General features: G+C 44.7%; 1 protein-coding gene and 2 gene segments (V, D, J or C); all 3 read left to right on the forward strand.

The window, feature by feature from the left end:
- Positions 1 to 548: 548 nt before the first annotated feature.
- Positions 549 to 5,357, forward strand: LOC144584755 (immunoglobulin lambda variable 2-23-like). The segment is given in 3 exon segments: positions 549 to 2,039; positions 2,200 to 2,532; positions 5,059 to 5,357. Coding segments are annotated over 3 exon segments (435 nt in total).
- Positions 5,358 to 5,842: 485 nt separating this feature from the next.
- LOC144583051 (immunoglobulin lambda variable 2-23-like) lies at positions 5,843 to 11,695 on the forward strand. The segment is given in 3 exon segments: positions 5,843 to 8,378; positions 8,539 to 8,871; positions 11,397 to 11,695. Coding segments are annotated over 3 exon segments (435 nt in total).
- A 2,811-nt stretch (positions 11,696 to 14,506) lies between these two features.
- The window catches only part of LOC140702678 (Ig lambda-1 chain V regions MOPC 104E/RPC20/J558/S104), a 255,235-nt gene continuing 248,276 nt past the window's right edge, over positions 14,507 to 21,465 (forward strand). For 2 of the 3 annotated variants that reach the window (XM_078381652.1, XM_078381654.1), the window contains exons 1-2: positions 14,573 to 14,717; positions 14,878 to 15,210. In XM_078381652.1, the coding sequence (XP_078237778.1) occupies positions 14,672 to 14,717; positions 14,878 to 15,210 (379 nt within the window). In that variant the 5' untranslated portion in view covers positions 14,573 to 14,671. Of the gene's footprint in view, positions 14,718 to 14,877; positions 15,211 to 21,465 lie in introns of all 3 variants that reach the window. The other variant, XM_078381653.1, reaches the window with a different exon arrangement.

Here is a 21,465-nt window from a genome sequence, read left to right on the forward strand (position 1 = left end):
GACGTGTTATTGATACACCTGGGTGGCAACGATTTGGCTCAGTACCAGGGAAAGGCACTGATCATCGATGTGGTGCGTGACCTCAGCTGGCTGAGGCGCACGTAGCCGGAGATGTGGCTGGTGTGGTCGACCATCATCCCACGCCGGATTTGGAAAAGGGCGAGACACTTTTGGTCTATAAACAAGGCCCGGAGGAGTGTCAACAGAGAAGTCGGCAGAGCAGTCTGTGGCAGCCTAGGTCAAGTGATCGGGCACCACAGAATACGGCTCGATAGGCCGGAATTGTACAGGCCGGACAGAGTGCACCTGTCCGAGCGTGGTCTGGACGTCTTTTTGGAAGACGTAAAGGGGTGGCTGCTGTGCAAGCTGCAGCAGCTCGAGGGGGAGCATGGGAAATAGTAGGCTATTCCCATTGCTGTGGCGGGTAGTGCGGATTCAAAGGTACTGGATATTGTTTTATGGGGTAGTGGCAACAAAGTCCAGCGCATCTGGACCAGTAGCATGCCCGGGTAGGCAACTGCGGTGCTGGAAGGTAAAGATGCGCTGGGGATGCTACCGCACCCGCAAAAGGTACAGAGAGAACAAAGGGGTCCGGGGAAATTCGGAGACCGTCAGTTATTCCATGTTGATAACGAAGGGAATAACTGAGGCCTGAGCCCAGCCTCGCAGCTGGGCAAGAGCCAACCTATTACCCAGTGAGAATTTGAATCCGCACTACAGCAGGACCCCCCTTTTTCCTCAGAGGATTAGCATGTTCATGGAATATGAATGAATATTAATAAAGTGTGGCCCATGTTTAACCCATATACCTGGTCTCGCGTGGTTATTCCGGGATAAGTTGCCAATGCCCCAACCGCCCCACAAAACTGGGCAGCAGTGTCTAGCAAATGCATTTGTGAACGGAAAGCCATTCAAGGAAAGCCTATCAGACGAATCAAAACCGGTGAGGAGAGACCACATTTGCATTTTTTTCTGGGCCCCATTTGTAGCTGTAAACGTCTCATAGAACCTGGAATGCACTCCACCCTCATTCACAAGCAGGGATGTTGGCAAGTCTTTGGGACGAGTCCCAAGTCTGAGTCTGAGTCTTGGCATGCCCAAGTCATGAGTCCCAAGTCCCAAGACTGAGTCTCGAGTCACTTAGTTCCCCATGCCCACCCCCAACTCGGTGTGTCTACATGCAGTGATCCTGGAAGGGAAGCCAGGCCAGTGTATGTTTAGGAGCAGAGACACCCCAGCTGGTCTCTTGGTTCCAAAAAAGTTGGGGACCACTGGTGTAGTGGATAGAGTGGACTAGAAACACAGAGGTTTTTGTTTTTGTCAGAGTATGTGTGCCTTCGTTTCTTTTCTACCGAAGTTGTACAGATTGTATACAAATTCCACAGACTGCATACAAATTTTCCCCTGCTTTCGTTTATAGGGTGGAGGGTATTTCCCCCCCTTTTTTCATGACCCTTGGTGGAGGTCTACGCTCTCTGAGCGCTCTTGCTATTATGGTATATATCTGTATGTAATTTTTTTCATGGCTGCTTCGTTTGCAGTATTGCAGCAAGTGGCCCATGGTAAATTCGGCTATGGAAAATTTCTGTGGTGCCCCCTCTTTCCTTGATGCCCCCTAAGGATGTGCTTATTGTGCTTAATGGTTAATCCACTCCTGCCTGGTTGGTATTCACTTCTTCTGAAGCCTGGTTCTGTAAGTGTTCCAGCAAGAATAAAAAAATAAAATTAAAGTTCTTGTGGGAATTTAAAAACCAGAAATAAGCAGCCACATGATTAAAGGAGACAAATCTTTTAAATTTCCAAGCCCTTCTCCTATGTTCATTGGCACACTGCTAAGAAGGACAGCTAGGAATCTTTGCCAGGCCAGTGAGGAGAGGCCACATTTGCATGAAGGGGCTGTTCTCTGGTCCTGCAGCGTTTAAAAGAAGGAGGTGGAGATTCCGTCCAGGTATCTTCCTGAAGCAAAGTCAGACACCTCCGGAGAGAGCTCACCATGGCCTGGGCTGTGCTTTTTCTCACCCTCCTCAGCTTCCTCTCAGGTAAGTCTCTAGAGAAGGAACATCCCACCTCACAGCTACACGCTGGCTTTCATCACACATTAGCCACAGATACTCAGCACATATACTTAACACTTTTGTGGTGTTTCAGAGAACAGAAAATGTGTCAGGCTCATGCTTTTTGCTTCTTTGCCTTCCCAAGGTATTCGTTCACAGCTGAGAGTGACTCCGCCTGCCTCGGCCTCTGTGTCTCGAGGAGGAACTGTGACGATTTCCTGCACCAGAAGCAGTGATGGGAGCTGGGATTCCGTCTTCTGGATGCAGCAGAGACCCAAGCAGCACCCTCGCTTTGTGCTCTACGGTTCCAGCACCCGAGGAGAAGGGATCCCGGATCGATTCAACGGCTCAGCCTCTGGGAACACTGGCTATTTAACAATCACTGACATTCAGGCTGATGATGAGGCAGATTATTTCTGTGCTGAACAGTTTAATACTGGTCAACTCTTTGGACAAGGATCCCGTGTCACCGTCACTGGTAAGTCATGTATTTGTCACATTCTTCCCTTCCCTGTTAAAATATTGTACTTTTTTCACCCGTTCCCCCCTCTTTATTTTCTCATGACTTCATGTTGCTCTTGACTTTTGAGTTCTTTCATTTAGGAGCAGCCATTAATACGTAATAAGCTTTTCATCATCCCTGGAGCAAAGGATTTCAGGTCCCTTTTGACTTGCCTCTTCTTTCCTCTCTGAGGATGTGGGGCCATGTACAAGAACTTTTCTCCATCTTTCTGCAATGAGCTGCGCAACTAGTAGACATATTAATGTGTTACAAAGCAGCCAAGAGTCTGGAGGCACCTTAAAGGCTAGCAGGCTTCCTGTGGCATCATCTTCTCTGGACTTCAGACACTCAAAGGCATCTGAGAAAGGGGGTCACTGTCCACAATCCTGATGCCAAGCACCGCAAACAGAGAAGGGGAACTTGAGCTTTGCCCCCAGGGTAGCAGAATCTGAGAGCAGCAAACTCTTGAACCAAATCTACTGCTGTTAAGGATATATGTAGCAACACCTCCAGAACAGATCCAGTTTCCCTTTCTTTTTTGAAGTGTCCCCTTTGTTTTTGGAGAGGGCCAGCCTTTCTTCTCCACCTCGTTCTTGAGGGGGGCCAACACTCACACCCCAGGGTAGAATGGAGGGAACATCGATCTTCTTGCCTCGGGTGCCCAAATGGTTAGATACGCCTTTCCTCATGACAAGGTGGACCCATATCCCCTTGCTCCCTTTGTTACACTGGGGAAATGGGACAAGGTTTTTGGAAGTGTCTTTTGTGGCTAAGCCCAGATTCCAAAACAACTTTATCAGTCAATGCAAAATAGAGCAAGAAAATGGAATTTCAGCTGAAGTAGCTTTAGCTCCCGAGAGGTCCAGGTGACCTCCTTATCCTGCAAACTTTTAGAGTTTCCAGATAGAAGTGTACTGCATTTTGTCTCTTCTAGGCAATCTGACGAGAGTCTCTTGCACAGGGTCGCAGCCATACATGCTCATTAACAACACAGCGCAAAAGGAAGCTCTTCTCTTAGGAGGGGTTGCTTCCAAGTAAAGGCAAAGCGTAGACATTTTACTTCTTTGGAATGGAGCTCCAGAGACGTTTACCAGCCTTGCCACTGGGCACCCGTCTTCCCCCAGATTCCCCTGACATGTAATCTAAAAAAGGAATTTTTCCACACTGTCGTATCCTCAACTAAAGGGTTACAAATGTGGCTCCGGGAGACTGCACAACGTTTATTTAAGATTTATGCCTATTCGTATCTCACATCTTGGTGCCTTTCTCCAGTAACACAAGCAGAATATGGAATCCCAGGGACAATGCTCAGGACACGTGGGTGAACAGAACAGTCTTCATCTGCTAGTGTGCTACTTCTTCCCCATTGAAAATTCTCAACTACTTTTAGAAAACATGGAATAATTCCAGTTGGGGATGGCTCATGTTGTATATGTGCCAAGTGGAGTTCCAAACTACCTAATAGACAAAACTCTAACTTAAAGGAGCCAGTTTTTCTCCACCTTAGAATCTTAGAAGCTCCTTGATCTCCTGAAGGACAGGTTTTCCACCATGGGATTCAAACTGCCTGCATACTGTGCTGCTTTAGACTACATAATGGAAGTCACATGACCAATTGCTCCATCAATATGTCTATTGAATTTATCATGCTGGCTGGGGGATTCTGGGATTTGTAATTCAAAAGGATTTTTTTTGCCAAACTCCAGACATGTAATTCCTCCATGAAGAGCGTGGGAATTCTTCCATATGTACGCATGTGATCTGAAAAGACACAAAGCAGTCTCAGCTTCCAAATTCATTATCTGGTCATGTGCTGCTGAGAATCCCATTGTTCCCTTACTTTTTAAGTTTTAATTAATTATGCCATTAGAATTTCTAAGGATCAATAAGTGAATTCTGAACATTCCCTTGTGACAAAGAGACCTGCAATAGAAGGATATTATTTGTGACATTCTAAGATGGGTCAACAGCAAAACTGGTTTTCACATAGACTGACTTCCTTGTAAAGTCCTTGTAAAAGGGTGGAACTACTTGAGTAACAGAGCCGAAGTTCTAGTTCTTCTCATAGGTTATGTTCTAGCAGGAATCCAGCACAGAACTCTGTATTTAGGATGATACGTCATACAAATCTGGCTTCAATGTACAGAGGCACCTGCAGAGGAATTGTTGGTGGACTGGATCTAGAACTTCCAAATGATCGTAGTAGAAGTTCCCATTCCAATGCACTTTCTATTGAGCCCTTTGTATGGGATTAAATGTTGAAGGATGAGGAAGTCTCACTTTTATTTACCACTTCAGTCCCACAGTTCTCTACAGACACACAGACGTCCACAACAACTCTCTAAGGCCATTTCATGCTTACTTGAAATCCTGTCTCACAATATTTTGCTAACTCAGAAGGCTTTCTGTCCACGAGCACCAAGTCTTCGAATGAGATTGCAATTTCATCAACTGTTTAATCTCTTGCACAAGCAGCTAACAAACTTTCCCCATGTGTTGCAGGTCAGCACGACGGGAAGACCTTCGAGAAGGGGGTGAAGACATCCGTGTCTCCATAAATGTTGGAGAGCTTGGATTTGGCTCTCCTGTGCCTGGCTCTAGGGAGGAATCATGCTTCCTTCATGGGCCAAACCCTAACGCGAGTTCATCCATAAAGGCACTTTTCTCTCCTATGTAGTTCCTTTTCCCCATCTCCTCTTCTACTGTGTAGTTCCTTATCCCTTCTCCTCTGTTCTCACTTCAACTTTCTTTCCATATTGGCTTCTATTGTTAGCACATTAATAAAATGTTGATCCATTTCATTGGGGCTGTTTATTGGTCAAGAACTAGTCAACTGTAGGTCTATTGCCTTTCAATAGTTCTAGAGGTTTTTCCTGAGACGTCATTTGATTACTACCCATCTCTTTCTTCTTGATTTCATTTCTGTTTTGCTTTAATAGCAGTAACATGATCTAGGGACTCAGATGCACAGAACTCAGTCCCATACCAGAGGGGTAACAAAAACTTTCCAGTAACTCATAGGTGGAGAGCCAGTGTGGTGTAGTGCAGCCGTCCCCCCTGCATGCATGAACGGATAGGCGTGGCATGCTTGTGTGCATGTGCATGCCCCAGTCACCCATGAGTGCGCCACGCTCATCCGCAATACGCCCTTCTCACCCGCACATGCACGTGAGTGCAGCATGCCCATCTGCAAATGTGCCACGTCCACCTGTGAGCATGGAGGTGCCCCCCACGGAGCCCACTCACCCCCAGCTGGTCCGTGGTTCCGAAAAGGTTGGGGGCCACTGGTGTAGTGGATAGACTGATAGACTAGAACCATGGAGGTCTGGATTGAAATCCCTGCTCAGCCCTGCAAACTCACAGGGGGTGGCATTAACCACTTCTTAAATGTCTCACACACATTGAACATCCCATTAGAGTCACTGTAGTTCTGATGCAACTTGATGGCACAAAGCAAGAAGACATCAGCAGATTTCCACATTAGTGCCTGATTGAATTCAGTGGGCTTTTCTTCAAAGTAGACAGGTTATCAGGATTCTGGGGAAAAGACTGAACCCCTGTAGGCTTTATCTGGATCTGGGAAACTCTAGTTCTCACCGCCCATATTCTGTGCGGCTGATGGGAATCCACCAACATCCAGAAACCCCAGCTTCTTTATTGGCAGCTGTTTACTTGCTTCGAAGCATTGCCACCATCTATGTGTTGTTTACCCACTGACTGTGGCTACCCACTTCCAGATCTCCCCCTCTTTTGTGAGGCTCACCCGAGTCCTGGCATACGCTTAACCTGAGAATGGCTGACCAACAGAGGACAGAACTTGGTGGGCAGGTGCGATTCCAGGTAATCCCGAAGCAAAGCATCTTCCAAATATGGGTTCCCAATGTGGGGCGGCTCTTGGCAAAAGGCTTCTTTCTCTCTCCCGGGGAAAGGCATTGTCCTTGATTGCTGGATGGACCGTAGGTTCATAATATCCTTGGATTCTGCCTGCACCTTTATAGCAAAGTGAACCCTTGGCTGTGCCACACATGACCCTGAAGTTGGCAGCTGGATTGGCCCAAGTACAAAAATCACATGCAGACAAGTAGCCAAAACAAGCAACCCTTGCAAAACTTACATACAGGCAAACTAATCTGCAAGAGTGGGGTGTGCACATTTGCAAACCACTAAGTGAGGAACTGTGCAAAGTACTAAACAGCTCAGAGGGGTTTACGGCTTCACAGCTTCCTTGCCTTTCAGGGACGGGGGCCCAGATGTGTGGTTTAGTCCGAAAAAGTCACAGCTCTACGGAGGTCTCCCTCCAGGCAACCAGGCACCTAAAGCAGAGGCAAATCTGTTAAAACCATGCAAAGGCCTTTTTAAAAATGCCCCAACCCACCCACAAAACTGGGCAGCAGTGTCAAGCAAATGCATTTGTAAATGGAAAGCCATTCAAGGAAAGCCTATCAGATGAATCAAAACCAAACCAAAATGAAAGCAAAACAGACAGATACACAAACAAAGATTCTGTGGCATCTCAAGAACTAACGGCTGCATTTTAATGTGATCCACTTGATACTATATTTGTTCCACATTTCATCGTGCAGTACAACAATTGAGTGTGCACTCCGTAGCCAATTCATTTCCTATGCATCTGGCGTGTGGGTCCCACCTTCCTTGCCCGCTGTCGTTCGACTCCCTTATTTTTTAAAAAATTAATTATCAAATGGAAATGTTGGTGTGTTGGCATACGTCTGTCAGATAACAGAGCATCCGTCCCTCTTTTTGAGTGGAAAATGCCACTTCCAAAGCACAAGAGCAGAAGACACTTGCGAGGCTGAGGCAAAGTCTGTTAGCTCGTGTGTTGTTGCCTGTTGGCACGCTGGATACTGAGTGACCCTTGCACAGCCTCAGGGGACAACTGGACAGGACAGCCGACATGAACAAGACTTAGAAGTTAGACAAGAACGATCACATGGGCCTCCGTGAACCGTGGGGCAGTTAAACCTACCAGATTCTAATTTTGTTGTATTTCCAAGATTAATGTACGTATATCATTAACCTCTATCATTGCTATCAATATTACTTTTACTTCCACCGAGGAGGTTATGTTTTTGTCGGAGTATGTGTGTCTTCGGTTCTTTTCTACCGAAGTTGTACAGATTGTATACAAATTCCACAGACTGCATACAAATTTCCCCCTGCTTTCATTTATGTGGTGGGGGGATTTCCCCCCCTTTGATTTCATGACCCTTGGTGGAGGTCTACGCTCTCTGAGTGCTCTTGCTATTATTGTATATATCTGTATGTAATTTTTTTCACGGCTGCTCCGTTTGCAGTATTGCAGCATGTGGCCCATGGTAAATTCAGCTATGGAAAATTTCTGTGGTGCCCCCTCTTCCCTTGATGCCCCCGAAGCATGTGCTTATTGTGCTTAATGGTTAGTCCACCCCTGCCTGTTTGGTATTCAGTTCTTCTGAAGCTTGGTTCTGTAAGTGTTCCAGCAAGAGACCAAAAATAAAAAAAATTAAATTAAAGTTCTTGTGGTATTTTAAAAACCAAAAATAAGCAGCCACATGATTAAAGGAGACAAATCTTTTAAATTTCCAAACACTTCTCCTATGTTCATTGGCACAGTGCTAAGAAAGACAGCTAAGAATCTTTGCCAGGCCGGTGAGGAGAGGCCACATTTGCATGAAGGGGCTGTTCTCTGGTCCTGCAGCGTTTAAAAGAAGGAGGTGGAGATTCCGTCCAGGTATCTCCCTGAAGCAAAGTCAGACGCCTCCGGAGAGAGCTCACCATGGCCTGGGCTGTGCTTTTTCTCACCCTCCTCAGCTTCCTCTCAGGTAAGTCTCTAGAGAAGGAACATCCCACCTCACAGCTACACGCTGGCTTTCATCACACATTAGCCACAGATACTCAGCACATATACTTAACACTTTTGTGGTGTTTCAGAGAACAGAAAATGTGTCAGGCTCATGCTTTTTGCTTCTTTGCCTTCCCAAGGTATTCGTTCACAGCTGAGAGTGAATCCACCTGCCTCGGCCTCCGTGTCTCGGGGAGAAACCGTGAGACTCTCCTGCACCAGAAGCAGTGATGGGAGCTGGGATTCCGTCTTCTGGATGCAGCAGAGACCCAAGCAGCACCCTCGTTTTGTGCTCTACGGTTCCAGCACACGGGGAGAAGGGATCCCGAATCGATTCAGTGGCTCAGCCTCTGGGAACACTGGCTATTTAACAATCACTGACATTCAGGCTGATGATGAGGCAGATTATTTCTGCACTGAACAGTTTAATACTGGTCAACTCTTTGGACAAGGATCCCGTGTCACCGTCACTGGTAAGTCATGTATTTGTCACATTCTTCCCTTCCCTGTTAAAATATTGTACTTTTTTCACCCGTTCCCCCCTCTTTATTTTCTCATGACTTCATGTTGCTCTTGACTTTTGAGTTCTTTCATTTAGGAGCAGCCATTAATAAGTAGCAAGCTTTTCATTATCCCTGGAGCAAAGGATTTCAGGTCCCTTTTGACTTGCCTCTTCTTTCCTCTCTGAGGATGTGGGGCCATGTACAAGACCTTTTCTCCATCTTTCTGCAATGAGCTGCGCAACTAGTAGACATGTTAATGTGTTACAAAGCAGCCAAGAGTCTGGAGGCACCTTAAAGGCTAGCAGGCTTCCTGTGGCATCATCTTCTCTGGACTTCAGACACTCAAAGGCATCTGAGAAAGGGGGTCACTGTCCACAGTCCTGATGCCAAGCACCGCAAACAGAGAAGGGGAACTTGAGCTTTGCCCCCAGGGTAGCAGAATCTGAGAGCAGCAAACTCTTGAACCAAATCTACTGCTGTTAAGGATATATGTAGCAACACCTCCAGAACAGATCCAGTTTCCCTTTCTTTTTTGAAGTGTCCCCTTTCTTTTTGGAGAGGGCCAGCCTTTCTTCTCCACCTCGTTCTTGAGGGGGGCCAACACTCACACCCCAGGGTGGAATAGAGGGAACGTGGATCTCCTTGCCTCGGGTGCCCAAATGGTTAGATACACCTTTCCTCATGGCAAGGTGGACCCATATCCCCTTGCTCCTTTTCTTACACTGGGGAAATGGGACAAGGTTTTTGGAAGTGTCTTTTGTGGCTAAGCCCAGATTCCAAAACAACTTTATCAGTCAATGCAAAATAGAGCAAGAAAATGGAATTTCAGCTGAAGTAGCTTTAGCTCCCGAGAAGTCCAGGTGACCTCCTTATCCTGCAAACTTTTAGAGTTTCCAGATAGAAGTGTACTGCATTTTGTCTCTTCTAGGCAATCTGACGAGAGTCTCTTGCACAGGGTCGCAGCCATACATGCTCATGAACAACACAGCGCAAAAGGAAGCTCTTCTCTTAGGAGGGGTTGCTTCCAAGTAAAGGCAAAACGTAGACATTTTACTTCTTTGGAATGGAGCTCCAGAGACGTTTACCAGCCTTGCCACTGGGCACCTGTCTTCCCCCAGATTCCCCTGACATGTAATCTAAAAAAGGAATTTTTCCAAACTGTCGTATCCTCAACTAAAGGGTTACAAATGTGGCTCCGGGAGACTGCACAACGTTTATTTAAGATTTATGCCTATTCGTATCTCACATCTTGGTGCCTTTCTCCAGTAACACAAGCAGAATATGGAATCCCAGGGACAATGCTCAGGACACCTGGGTGAACAGAACCGTCTTCATCTGCTAGTGTGCTACTTCTTCCCCATTGGAAATTCTCAACTACTTTTAGAAAACATGGAATAATTCCAGTTGGGGATGGCTCATGTTGTATATGTGCCAAGTGGAGTTCCAAACTACCTAATAGACAAAACTCTAACTTAAAGGAGCCAGTTTTTCTCCACCTTAGAATCTTAGAAGCTCCTTGATCTCCTGAAGGACAGGTTTTCCACCATGGGATTCAAACTGCCTGCATACTGTGCTGCTTTAGACTACATAATGGAAGTCACATGACCAATTGCTCCATCAATATGTCTATTGAATTTATCATGCTGGCTGGGGGATTCTGGGATTTGTAATTCAAAAGGATTTTTTTGCCAAACTCCAGACATGTAATTCCTCCATGAAGAGCGTAGAAATTCTTGCATATGTACGCATGTGATCTGAAAAGACACAAAGCAGTCTCAGCTTCCAAATTCATTATCTGGGCATGTGCTGCTGAGAATCCCATTGTTCCCTTACTTTTTAAGTTTTAATTAATTATGCCATTAGAATTTCTAAGGATCAATAAGTGAATTCTGAACATTCCCTTGTGACAAAGAGACCTGCAATAGAAGGATATTATTTGTGACATTCTAAGATGGGTCAACAGCAAAACTGGTTTTCACATAGACTGACTTCCTTGTAAAGTCCTTGTAAAAGGGTGGAACTACTTGAGTAACAGAGCCGAAGTTCTAGTTCTTCTCATAGGTTATGTTCTAGCAGGAATCCAGCACAGAACTCTGTATTTAGGATGATACGTCATACAAATCTGGCTTCAATGTACAGAGGCACCTGCAGAGGAATTGTTGGTGGACTGGATCTAGAACTTCCAAATAACTGTAGAAGACATTCCCATTCCAATGCACTTTCTATTGAGCCCTTTGTATGGGATTAAATGTTGAAGGATGAGGAAGTCTCACTTTTATTTACCACTTCAGTCCCACAGTTCTCTACAGACACACAGACGTCCACAACAACTCTCTAAGGCCATTTCATGCTTACTTGAAATCCTGTCTCACAATATTTTGCTAACTCAGAAGGCTTTCTGTCCACGAGCACCAAGTCTTCGAATGAGATTGCAATTTCATCAACTGTTTAATCTCTTGCACAAGCAGCTAACAAACTTTCCCCATGTGTTGCAGGTCAGCACGACGGGAAGACCTTCGAGGAGGGGGTGAAGACATCCGTGTCTCCATAAATGTTGGAGAGCTTGGATTTGGCTCTCCTGTGCCTGGCTCTAGGGAGGAATCATGCTTCCTTCATGGGCCAAACCCTAACGCGAGTTCATCCATAAAGGCACTTTTCTCTCCTATGTAGTTCCTTTTCCCCATCTCCTCTTCTACTGTATAGTTCCTTATCCCTTCTCCTCTGTTCTCACTTCAACTTTCTTTCCATATTGGCTTCTATTGTTAGCACATTAATAAAATGTTGATCCATTTCATTGGGGCTGTTTATTGGTCAAGAACTAGTCAACTGTAGGTCTATTGCCTTTCAATAGTTCTAGAGGTTTTTCCTGAGACGTCATTTGATTACTACCCATCTCTTTCTTCTTGATTTCATTTCTGTTTTGCTTTAATAGCAGTAACATGATCTAGGGACTCAGATGCACAGAACTCAGTCCCATACCAGAGGGGTAACAAAAACTTTCCAGTAACTCATAGGTGGAGAGCCAGTGTGGTGTAGTGCAGCCGTCCCCCCTGCATGCATGAACGGATAGGCGTGGCATGCTTGTGTGCATGTGCATGCCCCAGTCACCCATGAGTGCGCCACGCTCATCCGCAATACGCCCTTCTCACCCGCACATGCACGTGAGTGCAGCATGCCCATCTGCAAATGTGCCACGTCCACCTGTGAGCATGGAGGTGCCCCCCACGGAGCCCACTCACCCCCAGCTGGTCCGTGGTTCCGAAAAGGTTGGGGGCCACTGGTGTAGTGGATAGACTGATAGACTAGAACCATGGAGGTCTGGGTTGAAATCCCTGCTCAGCCCTGCAAACTCACAGGGGGTGGCATTAACCACTTCTTAAATGTCTCACACACCTTGAACATCCCATTAGAGTCACTGTAGTTCTGATGCAACTTGATGGCACAAAGCAAGAAGACATCAGCAGATTTCCACAGTAGTGCCTGATTGAATTCAGTGGGCTTTTCTTCAAAGTAGACAGGTTATCAGGATTCTGGGGAAAAGACTGAACCCCTGTAGGCTTTATCTGGATCTGGGAAACTCTAGTTCTCACCGCCCATATTCTGTGCGGCTGATGGGAATCCACCAACATCCAGAAACCCCAGCTTCTTTATTGGCTGCTGTTTACTTGCTTCGAAGCATTGCCACCATCTATGTGTTGTTTACCCACTGACTGTGGCTACCCACTTCCAGATCTCCCCCTCTTTTGTGAGGCTCACCCGAGTCCTGGCATACGCTTAACCTGAGAATGGCTGACCAACAGAGGACAGAACTTGGTGGGCAGGTGCGATTCCAGGTAATCCAGAAGCAAAGCATCTTCCAAATATGGGTTCCCAATGTGGGGCGGCTCTTGGCAAAAGGCTTCTTTCTCTCTCCCGGTGAAAGGCATTGTCCTTGATTGCTGGATGGACCGTAGGTTCATAATATCCTTGGATTCTGACTGCACCTTTATAGCAAAGTGAACCCTTGGCTGTGCCACACATGACCCTGAAGTTGGTAGCTGGATTGGCCCAAGTACAAAAATCACATGCAGACAAGTAGCCAAAACAAGCAACCCTTGCAAAACTTACATACAGGCAAACTAATCTGCAAGAGTGGGGTGTGCACATTTGCAAACCACTAAGTGAGGAACTGTGCAAAGTACTAAACAGCTCAGAGGGGTTTACGGCTTCACAGCTTCCTTGCCTTTCAGGGACGGGGGCCCAGATGTGTGGTTTAGTCCGAAAAAGTCACAGCTCTACGGAGGTCTCCCTCCAGGCAACCAGGCACCTAAAGCAGAGGCAAATCTGTTAAAACCATGCAAAGGCCTTTTTAAAAATGCCCCAACCCACCCACAAAACTGGGCAGCAGTGTCAAGCAAATGCATTTGTAAATGGAAAGCCATTCAAGGAAAGCCTATCAGATGAATCAAAACCAAACCAAAATGAAAGCAAAACAGACAGATACACAAACAAAGATTCTGTGGCATCTCAAGAACTAACGGCTGCATTTTAATGTGATCCACTTGATACTATATTTGTTCCACATTTCATCGTGCAGTACAACAATTGAGTGTGCACTCCGTAGCCAATTCATTTCCTATGCATCTGGCGTGTGGGTCCCACCTTCCTTGCCCGCTGTCGTTCGACTCCCTTATTTTTTAAAAAATTAATTATCAAATAGAAATGTTGGTGTGTTGGCATACGTCTGTCAGATAACAGAGCATCCGTCCCTCTTTTTGAGTGGAAAATGCCACTTCCAAAGCACAAGAGCAGAAGACACTTGCAAGGCTGAGGCAAAGTCTGTTAGCTCGTGTGTTGTTGCCTGTTGGCACGCTGGATACTGAGTGACCCTTGCACAGCCTCAGGGGACAACTGGACAGGACAGCCGACATGAACAAGACTTAGAAGTTAGACAAGAACGATCACATGGGCCTCCGTGAACCGTGGGGCAGTTAAACCTACCAGATTCTAATTTTGTTGTATTTCCAAGATTAATATATATCATTAACCTCTATCATTGCTATCAATATTACTTTTACTTCCACCGAGGAGGTTATGTTTTTGTCGGAGTATGTGTGTCTTTGTTTCTTTTCTACCGAAGTTGTACATATTGTATACAAATTCCACAGATTGCATACAAATTTTCCCCTGCTTTCATTTATGTGGTGGGGGGATTTTCCCCCCTTTGATTTCATGACCCTTGGTGGAGGTCTACGCTCTCTGAGCGCTCTTGCTATTATGGTATATACAGTATCTGTATGTAATTTTTTTTTCAAGGCTGCTCCGTTTGCAGTATTGCACCATGTGGCCCATGGTAAATTCGGCTATGGAAAATTTCTGTGGTGCCCCCTCTTTCCCTGATGCCCCCGAAGCATGTGCATATTGTGCTTAATGGTTAGTCCACCCCTGCCTGTTTGGTATTCAGTTCTTCTGAAGCCTGGTTCTGCAAGTGTTCCAGCAAGAGACCAAAAATAAAAAAAAATAAATTAAAGTTCTTGTGGTATTTTAAAAACCAAAAATAAGCAGCCACATGAATAAAGGATACAAATCTTTTAAATTTCCAAACACTTCTCCTATGTTCATTGGCACAGTGCTAAGAAAGACAGCTAAGAATCTTTGCCAGGCCGGTGAGGAGAGGCCACATTTGCATGAAGGGGCTGTTCTCTGGTCCTGCAGCGTTTAAAAGAAGGAGGTGGAGATTCCGTCCAGGTATCTTCCTGAAGCAAAGTCAGACGCCTCCTGAGAGCTCACCATGGCCTGGGCTGTGCTTTTTCTCGCCCTCCTCAGCTTCCTCTCAGGTAAGTCTCTAGAGAAGGAACATCCCACCTCACAGCTACACGCTGGCTTTCATCACACATTAGCCACAGATACTCAGCACATATACTTAACACTTTTGTGGTATTTCAGAGAACAGAAAATGTGCCAGGCTCATGCTTTTGGCTTCTTTGCCTTCCTAAGGTATCCGTTCACAGCTGAGAGTGACTCCACCTGCCTCGGCCTCTGTCTCTCGGGGAGAAACTGTGACGATTTCCTGCATCAGAAGCAGTGCTGGGAGCTGGGATTCCGTCTTCTGGATGCAGCAGAGACCCAAGCAGCACCCTCGCTTTGTGCTCTACGGTTCCAGCACCCGAGGAGAAGGGATCCCGGATCGATTCAACGGCTCAGCCTCTGGGAACACTGGCTATTTAACCATAACTAATGCCCAGCCTGAAGATGCGGCAGATTATTTCTGCGCTGAACGGTTTAATACTGGTCAACTCTTTGGACAAGGATCCCATCTCACCATCACTGGTAAGTCATGTATTTGTCACATTCTTCCCTTCCCTGTTAAAATATTGTACTTTTTTCACCCTTTCCTCTCTCTTTATTTTCTCATGACTTCATGTTGCTCTTGACTTTTGAATTATTTCATTTAGGAGCAGCCATTAATACGTAGGAAGCTTTTCATTATCCCTGGAGCAAAGGATTTCAGGTCCCTTTTGACTTGCCTCTTCTTTCCTCTCTGAGGATGTGGGGCCATGTACAAGACCTTTTCTCCATCTTTCTGCAAGGAGCTGTGCAACTAGTAGACATGTTAATGTGTTGCAAAGCAGCCAAGAGTCTGGAGGCACTTTTTTTTGTACTTTTTATTTTTTATAAGGGAAAACAGAAAGGAAAAGGGAATTGGGATTAATGAGGAAGAGGGGAGACAATAACATACTTTCATCCATTCTGTACCTATTGCCATATCAAGATTTTAAATTATTCTATTTACTCTTTTCTGCCTTCTAGATTCAGTTCTCCTTTCAATATGTACTGTTCACAAGCTGCCTGTTGATTCTGTCCACTTGTTAAATAGATCCCATCTTTCTGTTGCTTTTTGCAAGGGATTGTCCTTCATGACTTCTGATAAAATGTCCATTTCGGCTATTTCCCGTATCTTTTCAATAAGATCTTCTTGTTTCGATACCGTTGATCTTTTCCAATTTTTAGCATATAAAATTCTAGCTGCCGTAACTATGTATATAACTATATAATTCTTTGACTTATCTATATTTTCAGGTGTCATACTCAATAAAAACAGTTCTGGGGTTAATGGCACTTTACAGAGCAATATTTGTTCCATGCACTCTTTTCCAATATTGTTTCGCTACTCCACATGACCACCACATATGATAATAGCTTCCCACTTGTGATTCACATTTCCAACACTTATTTGATACATCTGTATACATCTTTGACAATTTTTCTGGGGTCATGTGCCATCTATAAAACATCTTATATATATTCTCTTTAAAGTTCACCGATCTTGTAAGCTTTATATTATTTTGCCATATTTTCAGCCATTGATCAATATCAATATTATGCCCTATATTTTGTGCCCACTTAATCATACATTCCTTAACCATTTCATCTTGCATCTTAATTTCCAACATATAATTATACATTATCTTAACAGTTTGTTCTTTTGAACCTAAGAGAAGTTTGTCAAAAATCGTTTGCTCTAAGTAGAAGCCTTCTATTTTATCTTTTGTATATCTAGATTCTAGCTGTGCTCTAGGCCACCACTCTATATATATATTCTGTGACTCTAGCTCTTCTTTAGACTTTAGTTCACCATCCTTTTTTAATAGATCTTGATATTTTAAAAAGTTTGTTTTTGTCATAAGACTGGGTTGGATAAAGGCCTCTAACGGTGACACCCATACAGGTATTTTATAATAAATTTGTTGTACAATTTTTCTCCACATTCCCAGTAAAGCTCTTCTTATCATATGTGAATTAATTTTTTTTTTGTTCTTTGTCCTTTTTATACGATAAATAGGCATGCCAGCCTAATTGCAAATCATGTCTTTCCAAACTAAGTAATCTATCATTTTCTAGAGTTATCCATTCTTTTATCCAATCTAGAATACAAGCTCTATAATACAGAACCCAGTCAGGAAGACCAAAGCCACCCCTCTGCTTAGCATCTTGCATTGCCTTAATTTTAATTCCTGGTTTTTTACCTTGCCATATAAATCTCATGATTATCTTATTAAATGAGAATAAACCAAAAGAAGACTAAATTACTTACCAAAAACATGAGAGAACATGAAAGACAAGAGCTAATAGAGAAGACGAACTTTCAAGAGGAGAAGAAAATTCGATATTTAGGAATACAAATTACAAAGAAGACAAGTACATTATTCAAAGATAACTACATGAAACTAATGAAGGAGGTACAGAACAATTTGGAGAAATGGGACAAATTACAACTATCATTGTTGGGAAGAATTGCAGCAATTAAAATGACTATTTTACCAAAAATCCTATTCTTATTTCAGTCAATCCCTATAATATTAAAACAGTCATTTTTCAAAGAGTCTGGAGGCACCTTAAAGGCTCGCAGGCTTCCTGTGGCATCATCTTCTCTGGACTTCAGACACTCAAAGGCATCTGAGAAAGGGGGTCACTGTCCACAATCCTGATGCCAAGCACCGCAAACAGAGAAGGGGAACTTGAGCTTTGCCCCCAGGGTAACAGAATCTGAGAGCAGCAAACGTTTGAACCAAATCCACTGCTGTTAAGGATATATGTAGCAACACCTCCAGAACAGATCCAGTTTCCCTTTCTTTTTTGAAGTGTCCCCTTTCTTTTTGGAGAGGGCCAGCCTTTCTCCTCCTCCTCATTCTTGAGGAGGGCCAACACTCGCACCCCAGGGTGGAATGGAGGGAACGTGGATCTTCTTGCCTCGGGTGCCCAAATGGTTAGATACGCCTTTCCTCATGGCAAGGTGGACCCATATCCCCTTGCTCCTTTTCTTACACTGGGGAAATGAGACAAGGTTTTTGGAAGTGTCTTTTGTGGCTAAGCCCAGATTCCAAAACAACTTTATCAGTCAATGCAAAATAGAGCAAGAAAATGGAATTTCAGCTGAAGTAGCTTTAGCTCCCGAGAGGTCCAGCTGACCTCCTTATCCTGCAAACTTTTAGAGTTTCCAGATAGAAGTGTACTGCATTTTGTCTCTTCTAGGCAATCTGACGAGAGTCTCTTGCACAGGGTCGCAGCCATACATGCTCATGAACAACACAGTGCAAAAGGAAGCTCTTCTCTTAGGAGGGGTTGCTTCCAAGTAAAAGCAAAGCATAGACATTTTACTTCTTTGGAATGGAGCTCCAGAGACCTTTGCCAGCCTTGCCACTGGGCACCTGTCTTCCCCCAGATTCCCCTGACATGTAATCTAAAAAAGGAATTTTTCCACACTGTCGTATCCTCAACTAAAGGGTTACAAATGTGGCTCCGGGAGACTGCACAACGTTTATTTAAGATTTATGCCTATTCGTATCTCACATCTTGGTGCCTTTCTCCAGTAACACAAGGAGAATATGGAATCCCAGGGACAATGCTCAGGACACCTGGGTGAACAGAACAGTCTTCATCTGCTAGTGTGCTACTTCTTCCCCATTGAAAATTCTCAACTACTTTTAGAAAACATGGAATAATTCCAGTTGGGGATGGCTCGTGTTGTATATGTGCTAAGTGGAGTTCCAAACTACCTAATAGACAAAACTCTAACTTAAAGGAGCCAGTTTTTCTCCACCTTAGAATCTTAGAAGCTCCTTGATCTCCTGAAGGACAGGTTTTCCACCATGGGATTCAAAGTGCCTACGTATTGTGCTGCTTTAGACTTCATAATGGAAGTCACATGACCAATTGCTCCATCAATATGTCTATTGAATTTATCATGCTGGCTGGGGGATTCTGGGATTTGTAATTCAAAAGGATTTTATTGCCAAACTCCAGACATGTAATTCCTCCATGAAGAGCGTGGGAATTCTTCCATATGCACGCATGTGATCTCAAAAGACACAAAGCAGTCTCAGCTTCCAAATTCATTATCTGGTCATGTGCTGGTGAGAATCCCATTGTTCCCTTACTTTTTAAGTTTTAATTAATTATGCCATTAGAATTTCTAAGGATCAATAAGTGAATTCTGAACATTCCCTTGTGACAAAGAGACCTGCAATAGAAGGATATTATTTGTGACATTCTAAGATGGGTCAACAGCAAAACTGGTTTTCACATAGACTGACTTCTTTGTAAAGTCCTTGTAAAAGGGTGGAACTACTTGAGTAGCAGAGCCGAAGTTCTAGTTCTTCTCATAGGTTATGTTCTAGCAGGAATCCGGCACAGAACTCTGTATTTAGGATGATACGTCATACAAATCTGGCTTCAATGTACAGAGGCACCTCCAGAGGAATTGTTGGTGGACTGGATCTAGAACTTCCAAATAACTGTAGAAGACATTCCCATTCCAATGCACTTTCTATTGAGCCCTTTGTATGGGATTAAATGTTGAAGGATGAGGAGGTCTCACTTTTATTTACCACTTCAGTCCCACAGTTCTCTACAGACACACAGACGTCCACAACAACTCTCTAAGGCCATTTCATGCTTACTTGAAATCCTGTCTCACAATATTTTGCTAACTCAGAAGGCTTTCTGTCCACGAGCACCAAGTCTTCGAATGAGATTGCAATTTCATCAACTGTTTAATCTCTTGCACAAGCAGCTAACAAACTTTCCCCATGTGTTGCAGGTCAGCACGACGAGAAGACCTTCGAGGAGGGGGTGAAGACATCCGTGTCTCCATAAATGTTGGAGAGCTTGGATTTGGCTCTCCTGTGCCTGGCTCTAGGGAGGAATCATGCTTCCTTCATGGGCCAAACCCTAACGCGAGTTCATCCATAAAGGCACTTTTCTCTCCTATGTAGTTCCTTTTCCCCATCTCCTCTTCTACTGTGTAGTTCCTTATCCCTTCTCCTCTGTTCTCACTTCAACTTTCTTTCCATATTGGCTTCTATTGTTAGCACATTAATAAAATGTTAATCCATTTCATTGGGGCTGTTTATTGGTCAAGAACTAGTCAACTGTAGGTCTATTGCCTTTCAATAGTTCTAGAGGTTTTTCCTGAGACGTCATTTGATTACTACCCATCTCTTTCTTCTAGATTTCATTTCTGTTTTGCTTTAATAGCAGTAACATGATCTAGGGACTCAGATGCACAGAACTCAATCCCATACCAGAGGGGTAACAAAAACTTTCCAGTAACTCATAGGTGGAGAACCAGTGTGGTGTAGTACAGCCGTCCCCCCTGCATGCATGAACGGATAGGCGTGGCATGCTTGTGTGCATGTGCATGTCCCACTCACCCATGAGTGCGCCACACTCATCCGCAAGCACGCCCTTCTCACCCGCACATGCACGTGAGTGCAGCATGCCCATCTGCAAATGTGCCACGTCCACCTGTGAGCATGGAGGTGCCCCCCACGGAGCCCACTCACCCCCAGCTGGTCCGTGGTTCCGAAAAGGTTGGGGGCCACTGGTGTAGTGGATAGACTGATAGACTAGAACCATGGAGGTCTGGGTTGAAATCCCTGCTCAGCCCTGCATACTCACAGGGGGTGGCATTAACCACTTCTTAAATGTCTCACACACCTTGAACATCCCATTAGAGTCACTGTAGTTCTGATGCAACTTGATGGCACAAAGCAAGAAGACATTAGCAGATTTCCACATTAGTGCCTGATTGAATTCAGTGGGCTTTTCTTCAAAGTAGACAGGTTATCAGGATTCTGGGGAAAAGACTGAACCCCTGTAGGCTTTATCTGGATCTGGGAAACTCTAGTTCCCACCGCCCATATTCTGTGCGGCTGATGGGAATCCACCAACATCCAGAAACCCCAGCTTCTTTATTGGCTGCTGTTTACTTGCTTCGAAGCATTGCCACCATCTATGTGTTGTTTACCCACTGACTGTGGCTACCCACTTCCAGATCTCCCCCTCTTTTGTGAGGCTCACCCGAGTCCTGGCATACGCTTAACCTGAGAATGCCTGACCAACAGAGGACAGAACTTGGTGGGCAGGTGCGATTCCAGGTAATCCCGAAGCAAAGCATCTTCCAAATATGGGTTCCCAATGTGGGGCGGCTCTTGGCAAAAGGCTTCTTTCTCTCTCCCGGTGAAAGGCATTGTCCTTGATTGCTGGATGGACCGTAGGTTCATAATATCCTTGGATTCTGACTGCACCTTTATAGCAAAGTGAACCCTTGGCTGTGCCACACATGACCCTGAAGTTGGTAGCTGGATTGGCCCAAGTACAAAAATCACATGCAGACAAGTAGCCAAAACAAGCAACCCTTGCAAAACTTACATACAGGCAAACTAATCTGCAAGAGTGGGGTGTGCACATTTGCAAACCACTAAGTGAGGAACTGTGCAAAGTACTAAACAGCTCAGAGGGGTTTACGGCTTCACAGCTTCCTTGCCTTTCAGGGACGGGGGCCCAGATGTGTGGTTTAGTCCGAAAAAGTCACAGCTCTACGGAGGTCTCCCTCCAGGCAACCAGGCACCTAAAGCAGAGGCAAATCTGTTAAAACCATGCAAAGGCCTTTTTAAAAATGCCCCAACCCACCCACAAAACTGGGCAGCAGTGTCAAGCAAATGCATTTGTAAATGGAAAGCCATTCAAGGAAAGCCTATCAGATGAATCAAAACCAAACCAAAATGAAAGCAAAACAGACAG

This window comes from Pogona vitticeps, chromosome 14, assembly GCF_051106095.1.
Source record: "Pogona vitticeps strain Pit_001003342236 chromosome 14, PviZW2.1, whole genome shotgun sequence".
Classification (NCBI taxonomy): domain Eukaryota; kingdom Metazoa; phylum Chordata; class Lepidosauria; order Squamata; family Agamidae; genus Pogona; species Pogona vitticeps.